Below are 16382 nucleotides of genomic sequence, written 5' to 3' on the forward strand. Positions count from 1 at the left end.
GTAAAACAGTGATCACTAAGGTCATTACAGAAAACACCAGACTGATACCTATTAGGATTATTTGTGAGGATAACATCAAGGAGAGTAGCCTTTTCTGGGTGTTTGGAGTCAAACCTTGTAGGATTGGTAATAATCTGAGAAAGATTTAGGGAGTTCCATTGCTTTAGGACTTGGTCAGGTAATATATGCATGTCCCAGTTTATGTCACCTAACAGGACAAATTCAGATTTAGTGTAAGGGGCCAGGAGAGAGCTTAGGGCATTTAGGGTACAGGCCGGGGCTGATGGTTGATGATAACACTTAGCAACAGTCAACAAAGAGCTATTTGAAAGTTCAATGCTTAAAACCAGCAAATTAAATTGTTTGGGAACAGACTTGGTGGAGACAACCAAGCACTGACGGTGTTCCTTGGTAAAGATTGCAACTCCACCACCTTGGGAAGATCTCTCTTTCCAAAAAAGGTTATAACCAGAAAGGTTAACATCAGTGTTCAAAACACTCTTTCTTAACCACGTCTCAGTAATGACCAACACGTCTGGATTCGAGCTGTGAACCCACACTTTCAATTGATCCATTTTAGGTAATAAGCTTCTTGTGTTAAGGTGCAGAAAACCCAGGCTTTTACGAGAGCAGAAATCAGTGAAGCAGATATCAGAGCAAAAGTCAGAGTTGGGGCTAGCAACAGTAGATGGGCCAGCGTGTACATGCACATAACCAGATATCTTCAGCAGTAATTACAATCAGGGCACGGCAGAGGACAGGGAGAGCTCTGCAGTGTTGATTTATGACATTTGAATGTGCATTAGATGGCAACAAGGTCCTATTGTACAGCAATTTCATCAGGTAACGTGATGTAGCCTATACTGAATAACAACTACTGTATTGATATCTTTTCTCAATTAAAAACAACTTTTTGTTTGTTAATTTCAACATTTTTTATTGTTATTCATCTATTTATCCTTACATTTAATCTGTTAAATTTCCTAACATATATATTTAGCAGGCCTAGTCTATTTTATGCTGCACATGTACTACTCAATCAACCATCCAGCAGATGGTGATATGGAAAAAATAAATACAAAGATTGCACATTTCTTGATTGACCTCTTGCCTCTCAGTAAACCACCAAAATAATATATATTTCTATATGTTCGTCTTTAAGTGTTTATGTTATAAACGGCATGAATTGAGAATGTAACTAAATAAAATTATATTTAGCACCACATTCCTGCTTTAGGGCGGTGGAAGATTTTTGTAGAAGTAAATCATGTGACGTCAGCTCAATGTTGCTTCCGGGTTTGCCTTATTTTTTTGACGGCCAGATAGATTCTTTGTTGTTTTGAGTTATTGGTTATTTATTTCAAAATGAACCGTATTTTTGGTCGAGGAAAACCGAAGGGACCACCACCAAATCTAACGGACTGCATAGGAAGTGTAAGTATATGGAAATAACTTAATCAGAGCAGTGTCTTTGACAAACAAACAAAAGAACTTTGAATGCTGGCTAGCTAGCTGACATCTGATTGTTCAAGAAATAATGGGAGAGTTGTCCTGAATAACAGCCCATTTGATACCTATAGCTTATAGAATACTGTTTAGCTACGTAATTTTCAGCGTGGTGTTGTAAGTTAGTTTGACTAGCATTGTCGTAGTTATTAAGCTAACTTGCCTAATTATCTAGATGGCCAGTTGACAAAAGTACAGTAAGGTGATGTTGGTTTTCCACTGTAGGCTAAAACAATGATTCCCAACCAGGGGTACTTAAGACTCATGAGACCAAAGGCTTATTGGTCAAATGCACATGAGGGGGTACTTCAGGGGTTCTTCAGTGGTACTCCGGGCAGAGCCAAATTCATTTGGTGGTAGAGTCACCGAAAAAAGGTTGGGAACCACTGGCTAAAAGGTGTTTTACAGGTTTGAACAAAGCTATTTAGCTAGTGCCATTGAAGGTAAAAATAGAAGGTATGATTATTATAATAACTCATACATGTATTTTAATAACTTTCTGATACCACAAAATGTTATTACAATGACTTCAGACTCAAACAAAACAGTTGAGGTACAGCGCATTCGGAATGTATTCAGACCCCTTGACTTTTAACATTTTGTTATGTTACAGCCTTATTCTAAAATGAATTACATCGTCCCCCCTGCCTCTGAATAACATCCCCACAGCATAATACCGCCACCGCCACCATGCTTCACCGTAGGGATGGTGCCAGGTTTCCTCCAGACGTGACGCTTGGCATTCAGGCCAAAGAGTTCAATCTTGGTTTCATCAGACCAGAGAATCTTGTTTCTCTTTAGGAGCCTTTTGGCAAACTCCAGCAGGCCGTCATGTGCCTTTTACTGAGGAGTGGCTTCAGTCTGGCCAATCTACCATAAAGGCCGGTCCAGTGGAGTGCAGCAGAGATGGTTGTCCTTCTGGAAGTTTCTCCCATCTCCACCGAGGAGCTCTGTCAATGACCATCGGGTTCTTGGTCACCTCCCTGATTGCTTCTCTCCCGATTGCTCAGTTTGGCCGGGCGGCCAGCTCTAGGAAGAGTCTTGGTGGTTCCAAACTTTAATTTTAAGAATGATGCTGACCACTGTGTTCTTGAACCTTCAATGCTGCAGAAATGTTTTGGAACCCTTCCCCAGATCTGTGCCTAGACACAATCCTGTCTCAACAGACAATTCCTTCGACCTCATAGCTTGGTTTTTGCTCTGACCTGCCCTGTCAACTGTGGGACCTTTGTATAGACAGTTGTATGCCTTTCCAAATCATGTCCAATCAATTGAATTTACCACAGGTGGACTCCAATCAAGTTGTAGAAACATCTCAAGGATGATCAATGGAAACAGGATGCACCTGAGCGCAATTTTGAGTCTCATAGCAAAGGGTCTGAATATTTATGTAAATAAGATATTTCTGTTTTTATTTTTAATACATTTGCAAAAGTTAAAAAATAATAATGTTTTTACTTCGTCATTATGGGGTATTGTGTGTGTGTAGATTGCTAAGGATTTTTTTCTTCATTTAATCCATTTTAGAATAAGGCTGTAATGTAACAAAATGTGGAAAAAGTCAAGGGGTCTGAATAGTTTCCGAAGGCACTGTAAGTGCTTTTGGCAACGGGGGTATATTAACATACAATAACGTTTCTTTCAATTGTATTGCGTTGCACAAAAATAGTCAGTGGGAAGCCAGAAGTAAATACAATTCCATTTCAACTTACTGTGCATTCATTATGATGGGGTAAAATTGACAAAATATCTAAGGGATAGTATTATTAAACAGACTTTCTAAATTTGGGTCTCTGCTTACCTCATGTCAAAATAAAAGTCCTGCACAAGCCATATGTGGACAAAAAATAAATCACTTTTGGGGGACTTTTTTTTATTTTGACATGAGGTAAGCAGAGAGGAAGTGGGTCTACAACAGGTTAGTGCAGCATTTCCCAAACCCTGTTCTCGGGACCACAAGGGGTGCACGTTTTGGTTTTTGCACTAACACTAAACAGCTGATTCAAATGATCAAAGCTTGATGATTATTTGAATCAGCTGTGTAGTGCTAAGGCAAAAACCAAAATGTGCACCCCTTGGGGTCCCGAGGACAGTTTGGGAAACCCTGGGTTAGTGTTATCTGGGTTCCTTGGGCCGTCCCTACCCTAAACCCTTATCTAACCCAACAAAACCCATTTTAAAATTTCCACTTCAATGGGGGTGACGTCAGAGTTGGGACATCCCAAGGATCCTTTTTAAACTTTTTCCTACACAGACCCACGTTTGCAAAGTCTGTTTAATAATAAGATCCTTTAGATATTTTGTCTCAAATTCCCCCTGTCGTAATGACCAACAGTCCTGCCCACCGGTACAGTAAGTGGAAATGTTATTGTATTTAACTTCTGGCTTCGCACTGAGTTTTTTCGTGTAACCCAATACAATTGAAAGCAACGCTATTGTATGCAAATACACCCGCGTTGCTAAAAGCACCTATGAGTTATGAAAAGAGTCTGCCTGGCTAACTCGTTACTCGTTCTCTCTTCTTAAGGTTGACTCACGAGCGGAGTCTATTGACAAGAAGATTGCCAGACTAGATGTTGAACTGGTCAAGTACAAGGATCAGATGAAGAAGATGAGAGACGGTCCTTCAAAGGTAAGAGTGAAGGCCTGCTCTGAGTGAAGCAGACTGGGATAGTAGATATGTTTACCAGTCAGTCGCTTATTATACCAACCTGGTCTCAGCGCATTTCGTATTATTATTATTTACGTAAATCCGAGAAATGCTATTTAGTATGATGTTACATTTCGTATGACATGTATTAATTTGTGGATTTTCATCACCCATTTTGTACGATGTTACGAATTACAATTCATATTATATGTTACGAATTTGAAAAACGTATAGTATTTTACGAATTTGCAAAGCGGATTATGTAATCATACTATTTTGAGTGTTTACAATTTGTATCGTGTTAAATATTAGCCACCATCGGTAGCCACCGTCAGTTATACCCACATACATATATAACTGTAATGTCAGTTTCCTTACATTTTGCATCATTCCATTACATCGTTAGTTGACCTTTCTTTCCTCTGTCACATTCGTGTGGTTGTTCATGAGGATCGCTAGCACTAGTGGATCATATTAAGCTAACAATAATTTGGGACATGTAGACTATTTTAATCAAAATGGAACGCAGACCGTATGTAGCAGGTTAAACATGGAGCCTGGCGCACAGTTTCTGACAACGGGACAGTTGTCATCACAGTTCCACTATTAGGGGACTACTGTTCCCTATTTTACACTTTTCTCACCTGCGTAGTGCGTAGGAAATGCATACATTTCCTAAGTCTGAATCGGACCCTTGAATAAAACACAAGTTTGTCACTGTGGGGGGGATGGGCCGTCTGCATCCTCCCTCTACAGTTCCACTTGTTGTTAGGGTTTGATTGGAAGATTATAAGTGTATGTCTGTCCATCCACGTGGCCAGACATACAGTATACCAGTATTTATGCCTGATGTTGTGTAAATTGTGTTTCCTGGTTATGTTTTCATCAGAACATGGTCAAACAGAAGGCAATGAGAGTGTTGAAGCAGAAGAGAATGTGAGTCATTTATGAAAGCAGTCTGCCAATGCATGAAACACCTCCAATCAGTCAGGACCAACGTCACAGTAGCACAATGATGAACCGCATAATGAGCTGTAAACCATAGTCATACGAGTACATCATAACGTCTTAATTAATAGAGGTTATCATTTGAATTGTGATGTTTTTCAGGTATGAGGGCCAGAGAGATAACCTCACCCAGCAGTCCTTCAACATGGAACAGGCCAACTACACAATACAAAGTCTCAAAGACACAAAAACAACAGTAAGGTGGATCAGTAATGACTGTAGCACTTACAATTTACTGTAGTTGTCATAGTTCTCTGGGTAAACATGTCTGACATTGCATTATAGGTGGATGCCATGAAAATTGGAGCCAAAGAGATGAAGGCGGCATACAAGAATGTGAAGATCGATCAGATTGAGGTAAGCCGTTTGTCTTCTATTTGGCTACTCAATATATTCAAGTTATCTGATCTGGTCTGTGTTCACCCAGGTTAAGTGAATGTGGGGTTTCAGTGAGGATGGCCCATTGGGTAATGAGAATGACAGACGTTTGGGTGAAGAGCTCTTTGTGTTCCTGATGCAGGATCTCCAGGACCAACTGGAGGACATGATGGAGGACGCCAACGAGGTGCAAGAGGCGATGAGTAGAAGCTACGGGACGCCAGAGATCGATGACGATGACCTGGAAGCGGGTCAGTACTGTGAGAATGTGACACAGCCACAAGACAATACACTATTGTGTTACAACAGTTGGTTTTGCTCCAGTACAGACTAGGTCTATATTAAAACACTGCCGTATATCAATAGATGGCATTTCCCACACTACAGAGAAGTTTTGTTCACTTCAGCCCAGTGATACAACAGCAGTCAATAAAGTCCTTGCATCAATGGCTGTGTGTGTTCCCAGAGCTGGATGCCCTGGGAGATGAGCTGCTGCTAGATGATGACAGCTCCTACCTGGATGAGGCCAGCACTGCCCCCTCCATCCCAGAGGGAATACCCAGTGACAGGGCAACAAACCGGGTACACATCTCTCTCTGACCACTGTATTCACATTTACCATGTTTGGTAGTGGATCACTGGCAAACATAACTTACCAGTACAGCTGCCTTGTTCAAAGGGTTGTTTGTTTTTTAGGAAATTGCATTGAAGACACATCTATGCACTCATTTAGATGTTTCCTAATAAAATGTAATTTATTGTGCATATGTTTTTCAGGATGGAGTTCTGGTGGATGAATTTGGCCTACCACAGATCCCTGCCACATAATGGATAGACAGCAGGCAGGAACCAATGGCAATACTCCCAACTTTTTTTTTTTTAATGTATCATAGCCTTTTTACAATGTAAATCCGACTGATGCATTATTACGTGGTGGTAAACAAGACTCAACCTGCCTTATCTTTTGAAGAGAATCATTGATATCAATCTAATCAATGGTGATGCATCAGCTATGTTATTAATTCTTGATCGTATGAACAAATGTTTTTTTCTCCAAGGTGTTTCTTGGTATTTGGTTGTTCTAACTTCTACTGCAGCACTGTGTTGCCAACTACCAATAAATATAAATAATATATTTCAAATGATGCCAATGGTGGATTAGTTATAGATCAGGCATATTTCTTTGTTGTATTTTTTTTTAAACAAAGGAGGGAGACAGGACTAAATCAGTCATTTAATTATACAATAGAACACTAATAGTGTGTAGAATTACAATCGCTCAAAAGCAATAAATACATTTCTGAAAGTATTCATGTAGTTGAACGATATGCTTTCTCTTCGTGTACAAATGTTGGACAATGTAGCATTTAGACGAGGGCTCTCCAACCCTGTTCCTGGAGAACTGCTGAATCAGGTAAGTTTCTACTGGGGTTGAAGTGAAAACCTACACAGGAAGGTAGCTCTCCAGGATCAGGTTTGGAGAGCCCTGATACAGACCCTTACAAAACACAGTGCCCAAACTGTATAGTTTTATGACAACCACAGCAACAAAGGCCTTGTTTGAGCCAGTCATCACCAACTGAGCCTATAGCTGAGGGGGAAGATCTTCTTGTGAAGGTATTCAACAACCTCAGTCTTGTTCCAAAGCTTTTCAAATTCATAGTAAGGAATCTGAAAAAACAAAAGACTATTAGTAACAAATGGAGCATAGAGCAAAAACAGAAGATCCACCTGAATACAGATATGCTCTTGACAGAACACTAGCAGAGGGGCTGAAATCAGAATTTACAGCAGATGGAAAACAGAACACTCAAAGGTTGCAGAGTGAATTTCTGACCTGAACAACTTCGTATCCCAGAAGCCTCAGGTGCCGCTGCTTGATGGCCTCTTTCCCTAGCAGCTGTCTTGTGTTCACAGTGAACCTCTTGTGGCCGTCAATGCAAACTGCTATCCTGCAAGTACACGAGTGAATGGGCATGAATAACATCGCTGTAATACAACAATTTTATCACCTATGTTTATGAATTTCATGGTTTAAATGTCTATTGTTTATACCTCTTGTAGATATCATCGATTTGACTGGCAGGCAATACATATCCTTCCTCATCAAGCTTTATTTCCACATCTGAAATGACAAGAAACAGAGGCCGGATTTGTCTTTGCACCTTTCATTTTCAGTATATGGATGTCTGAAGCTCTGAATTAAAGGTGAGCTGTGTTGTGTCTGTACGTTACCTAGTGTGTAGCAGTATGGAGTGAGGACTCTGGAAGCGAAGTAGTTGCGGGCCCCTAGTAGATCCACCAGGCCAGTTTTCACATAGTTGTAGAGGTGTCCGTCAACAGGCGTCTCCAGAGACCGACCAGGAGTTAGGAAAGACTTGACACGGTACTTAGCAAGGAGCCTTGGACCCTGGGGTTAAAACAGGGTGTTAAGGGTGAATCAGAGGATAGTGTGCTTGGATGTCAACACTGCAGTTGAAGTTGCAATGCTATCATAGAATGAACATTGATTTGTACTAACTTGTTAGCCTACCTCATAGAAAGGGCATTCAAGCTTCACAGTCATGTAGAGTTGGGTCAGTTGTGCCAGAACAATCCGGTCAACCCCTGAGCCTTGCTCTGGAACACAAATTCATTTAAAATGTATTAATCAAAGGCCGTGCAATTGATTAACCAAATAAACTGTGCCGATATAAGTATGGAGAGTAGTAAAATAAGCGTGGGCTAATTTACTAAAGCTGCATTACCTTGTAGTTGCTGGAGGAAGTAGCGGTTGAAGACCTTGGACACAAAGTTGACAGGGAACCGCTCTACCAGGATGCAGGAGTGCAGCAGGTTGAGGAGTGTCCGGGGCTGGAAGTGAGAGAAGCGTGCGTGCAGGATGGCCTCCACCTTCCGGAACACCTCTCCGGCGTTGGGCGGCAGGTAGCCCAGCTTCCCGAACGGCATGATCTGCCTGGCCACTTGGCTGGTGCTGTATTCGTCTGCCCGGTACACAAAGCTCTCTGCCACCGCGTCAAACACTGGCAGCGACAGGATGTTCCGACACCCAAAATACTGCATCACCTTGGTCACTGTCTCTGGGTGAGACGTGAACGTCATCTTGGGCACGTGCCTCTCCATGGCCTCCACCAAGAAGTGGTCACTGTGGCCGAAGTGCATGAGCGCCCCGAGCACTAGATCCAGCTCCTCGTCTCTGAAGTGGGGTATGTGCCTGACCGCCTGCTTACACAGGCTAATGACCAGGGGCATGGCCTGGGTCTGGTTCAGGACCACCAAAGCACTAAGCACACTGCTGATAGCAGGGGGGTCCATACGTGAGGTGACTGACACAGTGTAGGCGTGCATAGCGTTTAGGAGGTCCTGGTAGCGGCCCTCCTCCCCTACTCCAGCCTGCAGCAGTCTGTATACTGCAGTGAGTTCTACCAGACTCCACTGACCAGGCCCCTGCCTCTGTACCTGCACCATCAGCTGCTCCAGCATCCCACAGCCCGGGCCCTCCAGGGCCAGCAGGGCCTGGCCCAGGGTGCACAGCTGGCCCACGCTCATCTGACCCCTGTCCAGCCGCTCCTGGCTCTCTGACACCAGCCGAACCACCAGCGTGCTCCAGGGGTCCACATAGAGGCGGGTGCAGGCCAGCAGGGCAGAAACCAGCCCGGCCTCCGTCAGACGCCCAGAGTCCTGCTCCAGCTGGCAGCACAGGGCCCTGAGAGTGTCCTCTTCCAACACTTTGGGGTCCTTCAGGGAGGTGCCATCCTGCTCTATGTCAGCCACGCGGTGCAGGGCTGCCGCTGCCATGGTGTCAGACATAATCTCCACCGTGCGAAGGAGTCTCAGCACCTGTCTGGAGGAAGAGCAGCTAACCAGGCGGTCATGGAAGGCCTTCTCCTCTGCATCAGTCGGCCGGTGCAGCTGACTCAGACGGAACCTGGGGACTGAGTCTTTGTGGAGGCTGACTGACCCAGTGGTGTAGAAAGGGTCCTTGGTAATGGTGGACAAACTCATCCTTCCACAGTCTGGCTGACTGAGTTTCCGACAGCCCTGCCTCTGGATACAGCGGTCCGCTGAGGTCCATAGACACGCCACACACATGGGCTCCCCTATCGGAACACTCAGGAGTCTGGTGCGACTCAGCTCGCCTGGAGGACAGAGGTGTGCCCCTGTCTGCCTGAGCAGTTGAAGCCTCTGGATCACCTTTAAAGCCATGGCTCTGTTCCAGGACTCAATAGGCAGTTCCAACCTGTATGAGCATAGGAGCAGATGGTTAACTAAGCCTACAAAGTTCTGGTAACTAAGTTGACCTAATGGGTGGTTTCAGTTGACAATAATCACCGCAATAAGATGGATAGCAAGATGATTTCCATGGAATGTCCCATTCATTTTGATGTTAGCTTGCTAATTGTGGGGCGGCAGGTAGCCTAGTGGTTAGAGCGTTGGACTCGTAACGTTAACCGAAAGGTTGCAAGATCGAATCCCAGAGCTGACAAGGTAAAAATCTGTCGTTTTCCCCCTGAACAAGGCAGTTAACCCAGGCCGTCATTGAAAATATGAATTTGTTCGTAACTGACTTAAATAAAGGTTTAAAAAAATATATACAAATATTATTAAGTAACCTTGGCTTGCTGGTGGTTATCAAACCAGCGACTGCACGCAGCATATGCTAACTACGCATACCACGACCTAGCCATACATTAAGCAAATCCATTCAAATGTCAGCATTTTGCGAACTAATGCAGTGCAACCCACCGGAGAGCACAACATGTCATTTTGCCCTTGTGTTAGCTAGCGGTCATGGCTAGAAGGTATACAGATTGTCAACTTAACGTAAAAAGTTTATACTGTTTTGCATTTTAGCAAACTATAACCCCAAACATTTTCATAACCTTACAATTATCCTAACCTGCTACGAAAAGTCAAATCTGACAAAGGCTGTATCCGTTCTAGTGAACAATTTAGCTAGCTAGCTGCAAAGCGGAAGTTTGTCATATTATGGGCAATACAATAGATAGCTAGTAAACGTGACAATGTCCTACAACGGAGGCAATGAAATTATGAATTTCTTTACTTTATTAAACTAAACAGTTCGCAAGAAGAGTACTAGGTACAGTTTACCTTTCGTGGAACAGGACGCACTGACAAAACAAAAAGTAAAATCCACCCACCGGCAAAGCGTGGTTCCGTAACGAAGGTGCTCATTCGTGATTGGCCCCGTTGTAAACCAATAGAGTGGGTAAATCTGTTTTACGAAGCCACTAGGACGCGCTGTAAACCATTTCATGTCAAATGTTACCAAACTAATACTGTACCGAGTGTGTTGGTGATATTCCAAATTATTCAGCAAATCCTCCATATCCTTGATTGACTAAAAGTATCGATGGGGATAAGTACACTGAAAAAGTTTAACTAAACTGTGCATTCAAGGTGGACCCCCCATGATGATTTGACCTACATTATCTTCAGAGGCAAAAATCAGGTTGAGGTCATACTACTCGGATTCCTCTGAATTAACGTGGTTTATTGCAGTTTTTGCATTGATATTACTGTATATATATATTTCCCCCCATTGATTTGAACAGTATCTAGGCATTTAAAACAAATCCTTTCACAGTAGCTGGTGACGTCTTTGACATGCACGGCCACACAAACTAGGTGGAATGAGTAATGTGGGGACATGACATAGCAGCCTCAGTGTTAAACAGGAAGACCGCAGAATAAGGTAACCATCAGCTAACTAGACAAATCCACATTCAGACATGTTTATTTCAACAGTCAAATCATTTAAACAGGGTCAAGAATGGAGAATACAAGTTAACTAGTTCATTTAAAAAGTTTATTTATTATAAAATGTAAAAATTCAGCTAGACCAGGCCATTAGAGTAACTTAGGCGCTTGCGTCGAGTTGCATTTTCCATAATTTTGATGTCACAGACCAGTACCATGTTTTGGATATTCACAATCACCAGCCAGCTACATTTCTAATAGATGTTCAAATCTGGCAATACTGAAATGGGAGCTTACAGGTGGGTCGTTCCACAAAAAGTGCCTTTCACGTCCCTTTGGTAGTTTGAGTCAAATTTGTGAACCAAAATTGCATTTTAAAAGCACCCTTTAATATAGACCACATGGAGAATAATAAAGCTGAGTTTTATATGAAGACTAGCTAAAGTGCCAAGAGTCAGTATTTTGACATGTCCCGCCATGCACACCAACTTTTTTTTATTTAAAAACCCACTTAACACCAAAATGTCACCATCATTGTAAAGCACCATTTATTTTGTTGCTTTGACAGTCATCTGAAGATTTTTTATTTTATTTCATGTGATTAGTGAATCATTTACACTTGTCCCTCATTTAAGGTAAACCCTGTTACGTGAACTTAACTCTCATTTTGACCATTACTCTAAATATTTTTTTCTAAAGAAACATTGAACGGGTGGGGCATAACATATCAACCCTATGACACAGATTTAAACCATTTTCATTCAATTGCCACTCCCTGTTGCACACAAGCTTCCATTCCCAAAGAAAAGGTGATTTAAGAAGAAATAGTCAGCCCTGTTACTATAGTAATGCTTATTTATCATATGGAAAACTTATGAAGATGAACAAGAGGCCTTGACAGAATTGTTCTCTTTTACCAAGTTAGACTTTTCAAAAGGCATTGAATTGGTGGAATGACCCAGGTATGGTTGATAGCAGTGGTTTCGCCTTGCTTAACATGGGTTTTATAGAGCCGAGACATGCAGCAAGATGGTCTAGCTGGGTGTAAAGGAGAAGAGGTGCCAGAGAGAAACCATAATATGACTGTCATGGCTGTGGTCTTAATCGTCCTTATCCTTGGCTCCGTGTTTTAGGATGCGCGTGAACTCCACATAGTTGAAGTTGCTCTTTTTGTCAATGGGAGCCTCCCTGAAGAGCTCGTCCACTTCCTCGTCTGTGAAGCGGTCACCCATGGTGGTCAGTAGCTCTCTGAGGTATTCCTCCTGGATGACACCTGAGGACAGAGGGTGACAGACAGGTATGCAAAATTGCCCATGGTACTTTCCCCAGGCGGGTATGCACGAGTTAGGTATTTGTTGAGTCACACCCAACCCATCAGCTGTTTCTGAAATGATCTGCGCAAACAAAGCAACCTGAACACATTTGAGCAAAGTTCACAGAAAGCATCTTTGTATTTACAATCCACTTAAGGAATATGTAGCCCGCTCAAGGGTAGTATTTTGAAAGGAAGTTAAGGGTATCGATCCTGTCAAGGAAATAAAACAAGTGTCCTGTGTGTAATTTTATAAGCATGAATTTCCCATATGGACCCATTTCATATTTATTTCAGCCTAAACCCCTAGGAGCTATGGTTTAACCCACAGGTCCAGCTGTTATTGGGACAGCCCACATTACTATCTCAGAAGCTAGTCCAGTCTATCCAGCTGAGTCAGAGATTAGGGATATCTTGAAAAGCAAACAACTCAGGAACTTTGTTCTCTAAACACTGGCATCCATTATCAGCATCTAAAAGAGCATGATCTATACAGCCACAGAGACCAACATGACATCATTCCCATTAGGCTAATTCCCTAAACTTTTCCCCAAAGACCTTACCTGTACCCTCTTCGTCGAAGCAGGCAAAAGCATTTCTGATGACGTCCTCAGGGTCCGTGCCGTTGAGCTTCTCACCAAACATGGTGAGGAACATGGTGAAGTTGATGGGCCCAGGAGCTTCAGTCATCATAGCCTCCAGGTACTCATCAGACGGGTTCTTCCCTGAGAAAGAATCACAGTGCCACATTCGAACAGACTGCAACTCCCTGTTAACAGTAACCTCGTTTTACAACACTGGCATAAATGGTTTCAAGCGTATAAAACACAATGGGAACAGGGTGTAGGGAATGTTGATGGGAAACCGCCTGCTCTTTACTAATGCATGACTGGTATTCTATTGAAACTCTAACACTAGCTGGAAAACACACCCAAACCCAATAAAGAGAGGCAACTCAGTGCTCTGCCTCAATCTGTCAAACACTTGATCAAGATAACCATTGAAGGGGGAGCTTAACAGCCTAATAAACACTCAAGATACCCGAGCACCATACTACAAATCTGGTTGGAGTTAGCGAGGTAATTTCGGTCAGCTCTGGATAACCGGTACCACGAATGTTGCTCACCTTCAGCCAGGTGTATTTCTATGGCAATGAATCCTTCACAACTAACCTGCTCCGGGGCAGGCTAACTAACAGCTAACTCCATTTCTCCTGAATCAAGTGCCTGACTCACAAGTTGAGGACCAATGACATCAGACGCCCTCCCTCTCACCAAGACTGCATCATCCTTCATTTAAGGAAGACTAATGATTGAATATTTTATAAAATGTCATAAGACATCCATCACATTTGAGTATTTGCTTTCCAAACTGTATATGTCACACGACAGCATTTTGCGAAAGGGAAACTGACAGCCGCAACCAACCATAGACTGCAGTTCCCATTCAAGTCAAGACTGGCAGCCAGTGTACTCATGAGTTTATCAGTGAAATTGCCAGGGTTAGAGGTTTCAAAACACTTCTCTGGATCATATGTTTATGGCCACAATGCAACAAGACTGCATTTCTAAAAGCCCATTTCATACCATAGCCTGCTGAATTTGAGAACTAACTTCTTTAATTTAGAGCAACAGTTTGGCGTTCAACTAGCATGCTAGAGTTAACGACAGGCGGACGAGCAATATCCAGTCGTACGGATGAGTCCTGACCTGGAATGTGAAGCAGCCTAGCTTTATAAAAGCCTGAATAGATCTAGCTTGCATCATAGTATACAACTCAGGAAATCATTCAGTGCCTCGGTTTCAAATTGAGTGAATTAAACAAAGTCCAAGAGAAAACAAACGGACTGATCTCAGGTCAGCAGAAGGGGGGTTTCAGGGACAAGCTAAGCTACCCACCCAATGAGGCTAGCATGTCGTGCAGATCCTCCTTGTCGACAAACCCATCACGGTTCTGGTCAATCATGTTGAAGGCCTCCTTGAACTCCTGGATCTGAGACTGGTCAAACATAGCGAAGACATTGCTAGTAGCACGCTGGGGGCGCTTCTTGGTGGTCTTTCCCTTTGCCCTTTTGCTCGACATTTTGGCTGTTGTGCGTTTACCTGTAAGGGTCAAAAGAGCATAATCCTGAAGTCAGCAGCCCCACATTTGTAATATCCCAAATAATTTTACCATTTCAAAGCAGATTTAGAAATAGTGTTCGGATGTCAATGAAGCTCAGTTCCTGGGACAACAACATCTTATTATACTTAAGAGGCTATGAAAAACATATTGAGAGCAGCAGTTACTGGCTCATGCAATTACCCAAAATAAGATTTGACCAGTTACCCACAGCTTTCCTTGGCTATGGGCTAATCTAATTCAGACTGGAAAATAATCCCTGGAGAGGTGTCCTCACTACACTATAAATGGAAATGTTATACTGCTGTTGAAGGCTGTTCTAGTTCCCTTAGCACAGGATAGGAAAAACTGACGTGAGAGAAATTCTGGCAAGTTAAACAACCTCATTCAGAGAGAGGGCCACTGCTTCAATAATAGGCCTCCTACCTAGCTAGTAATAGATGGAGCCAGTGGTCCACACCATTGACTAACTATTATGGCAACAGCACAGGGCAGGATAAGACCGGTTTAGTGATCTAATTTGAGGTTGTGCAATACTAGGTGACTGAATTCAGACTTAAATTCAATCTGACACGTTAGCTAACATTAACCATATAAAAGTAGCGGTATGATAAACTATCTACAAACACCAATTGAAATGCCTTACTTCGAGAAATAATCGAGTGAAAAGGCAACTTTTAGTTAGCGATACTACGTCATGAATGGACAATGGGGCCTATAAAAACAGATTAATCTAGTTGCCAGCTGTTGCTACTATCAACGCAAGCAGTATCGTAGAAATTAACATACAGCACAAATATCAATTTACCAAAATGTGGAATGGCTACGATAAAGCTGACGTTAGCGACATTGTTGAGGAGACGATAAAACAATACGAATGCCAGGATGCTCGCTAGATAATGTATTTTCTTTTGGCAAATCTCGTTACAATAGACGGGTATCTAGCGTGCGGTCTCTTGATGCAACTTAAAACAATTTCAACTTGCTAGTTAGAACAGCATTTTCTTTCTCCCCCTTTAGGAAATACTATGATCTTGGCAGTTAACAAGCCGACTGTTAGCTTATTTAGCTAGCCTGCTGACTCCGCTAGTTAAGGCTAAATCATCCAGGAAACAAACACTTCCATATGAAAACCATTGTAGCGTATACATTTCAAACTGTACAGCCAACACTTCAATAGCAGCATGGGATTAGCAAGTGAAATAACGCTTATACGAGCAAATATTAGACCTAGCTACCTGATTCCGAAAAGCTTGATTGTCAGTTAGCCCGTGCTGCCCTCTCACAACCACCGCCCTAACTTCCTTAAATGTTTCCGCACAGGAAATACAGACCAAACTAACTTCAGAAAATGGGGAGGGCTTTAGAATTTCTAAATCATTTTTATTTGATTTCAACTATTTTTTTTAACAGTATAAAAAAACAATTCTATATTTAGATATTTCGTTCATGTACGTTGCTTTGACTATACATAACTTGATGTAATACTTGTAAATCAGTTCAGTTTTACTTGGGTATACCCTCCATTGAAGTTAATGGGGTTTCCTCAAAACACTCCTTTGCTACGTAAACATTCTTGAGATATGCCCAAATACGGAGAAAATAAATGTATCTTCCTGTGCCTTATCATGAGTAAGATAACAATGCTTTGGTGACACCATTCTTATTAGACTAAAACTCCGATTT

General features: G+C 42.3%; 3 protein-coding genes across 3 annotated transcripts; 1 reads left to right on the plus strand and 2 right to left on the minus strand.

Moving 5' to 3' along the window:
• Positions 1-1365: 1365 nt before the first annotated feature.
• Positions 1366-6851, plus strand: LOC120051147 (charged multivesicular body protein 5). Its single transcript, XM_038997852.1, has 8 exons — positions 1366-1434; positions 4034-4138; positions 5046-5092; positions 5267-5360; positions 5450-5521; positions 5685-5793; positions 6009-6124; positions 6320-6851. Exons 1-8 carry the CDS (start codon positions 1366-1368, stop codon positions 6368-6370), a joined length of 663 nt encoding a protein of 220 aa, XP_038853780.1. The 3' UTR covers positions 6371-6851.
• LOC120051146 (FAST kinase domain-containing protein 3, mitochondrial-like) lies at positions 6757-10723 on the minus strand. The gene is made up of 7 exons (XM_038997851.1): positions 10655-10723; positions 8290-9782; positions 8076-8161; positions 7778-7952; positions 7598-7667; positions 7380-7494; positions 6757-7213 (listed from the first exon to the last, which is right to left on the minus strand). The coding sequence occupies exons 2-7, from the start codon at positions 9746-9748 to the stop codon at positions 7115-7117; spliced, it is 2004 nt and encodes a 667-aa protein (XP_038853779.1). The 5' UTR covers positions 9749-9782; positions 10655-10723; the 3' UTR covers positions 6757-7114.
• A 614-nt stretch (positions 10724-11337) lies between these two features.
• On the minus strand, positions 11338-16012 carry LOC120051148 (myosin regulatory light polypeptide 9). The gene is made up of 4 exons (XM_038997853.1): positions 15935-16012; positions 14474-14677; positions 13139-13300; positions 11338-12536 (listed from the first exon to the last, which is right to left on the minus strand). Exons 2-4 carry the CDS (start codon positions 14655-14657, stop codon positions 12364-12366), a joined length of 519 nt encoding a protein of 172 aa, XP_038853781.1. The 5' UTR covers positions 14658-14677; positions 15935-16012; the 3' UTR covers positions 11338-12363.
• Between the last annotated feature and the right edge of the window lie 370 nt (positions 16013-16382).

Source organism: Salvelinus namaycush, chromosome 7 (assembly GCF_016432855.1).
Source record: "Salvelinus namaycush isolate Seneca chromosome 7, SaNama_1.0, whole genome shotgun sequence".
Lineage (NCBI taxonomy): Eukaryota > Metazoa > Chordata > Actinopteri > Salmoniformes > Salmonidae > Salvelinus > Salvelinus namaycush.

What these genes read in the sequence shown, in the direction of transcription:
- LOC120051147 (XM_038997852.1), top strand. Translation starts at nt 1,366, where the DNA reads ATGAACCGTATTTTTGGTCGAGGAAAACCGAAGGGACCACCACCAAAT. An exon ending in TAACGGACTGCATAGGAAGT is followed by an intron (nt 1,435 to 4,033) that starts GTAAGTATATGG and finishes TCTCTTCTTAAG; the next exon opens with GTTGACTCACGAGCGGAGTC. An exon ending in TGAGAGACGGTCCTTCAAAG is followed by an intron (nt 4,139 to 5,045) that starts GTAAGAGTGAAG and finishes TGTTTTCATCAG; the next exon opens with AACATGGTCAAACAGAAGGC.
- LOC120051146 (XM_038997851.1), bottom strand. Translation starts at nt 9,748, where the DNA reads ATGGCTTTAAAGGTGATCCAGAGGCTTCAACTGCTCAGGCAGACAGGG. An exon ending in TCCATACTGCTACACACTAG is followed by an intron (nt 7,668 to 7,777) that starts GTAACGTACAGA and finishes TTGTCATTTCAG; the next exon opens with ATGTGGAAATAAAGCTTGAT. An exon ending in ATCGATGATATCTACAAGAG is followed by an intron (nt 7,495 to 7,597) that starts GTATAAACAATA and finishes GTGTACTTGCAG; the next exon opens with GATAGCAGTTTGCATTGACG.
- LOC120051148 (XM_038997853.1), bottom strand. Translation starts at nt 14,657, where the DNA reads ATGTCGAGCAAAAGGGCAAAGGGAAAGACCACCAAGAAGCGCCCCCAG. An exon ending in CGACATGCTAGCCTCATTGG is followed by an intron (nt 13,301 to 14,473) that starts GTGGGTAGCTTA and finishes ATTCTTTCTCAG; the next exon opens with GGAAGAACCCGTCTGATGAG. An exon ending in CTTCGACGAAGAGGGTACAG is followed by an intron (nt 12,537 to 13,138) that starts GTAAGGTCTTTG and finishes CTCTGTCCTCAG; the next exon opens with GTGTCATCCAGGAGGAATAC.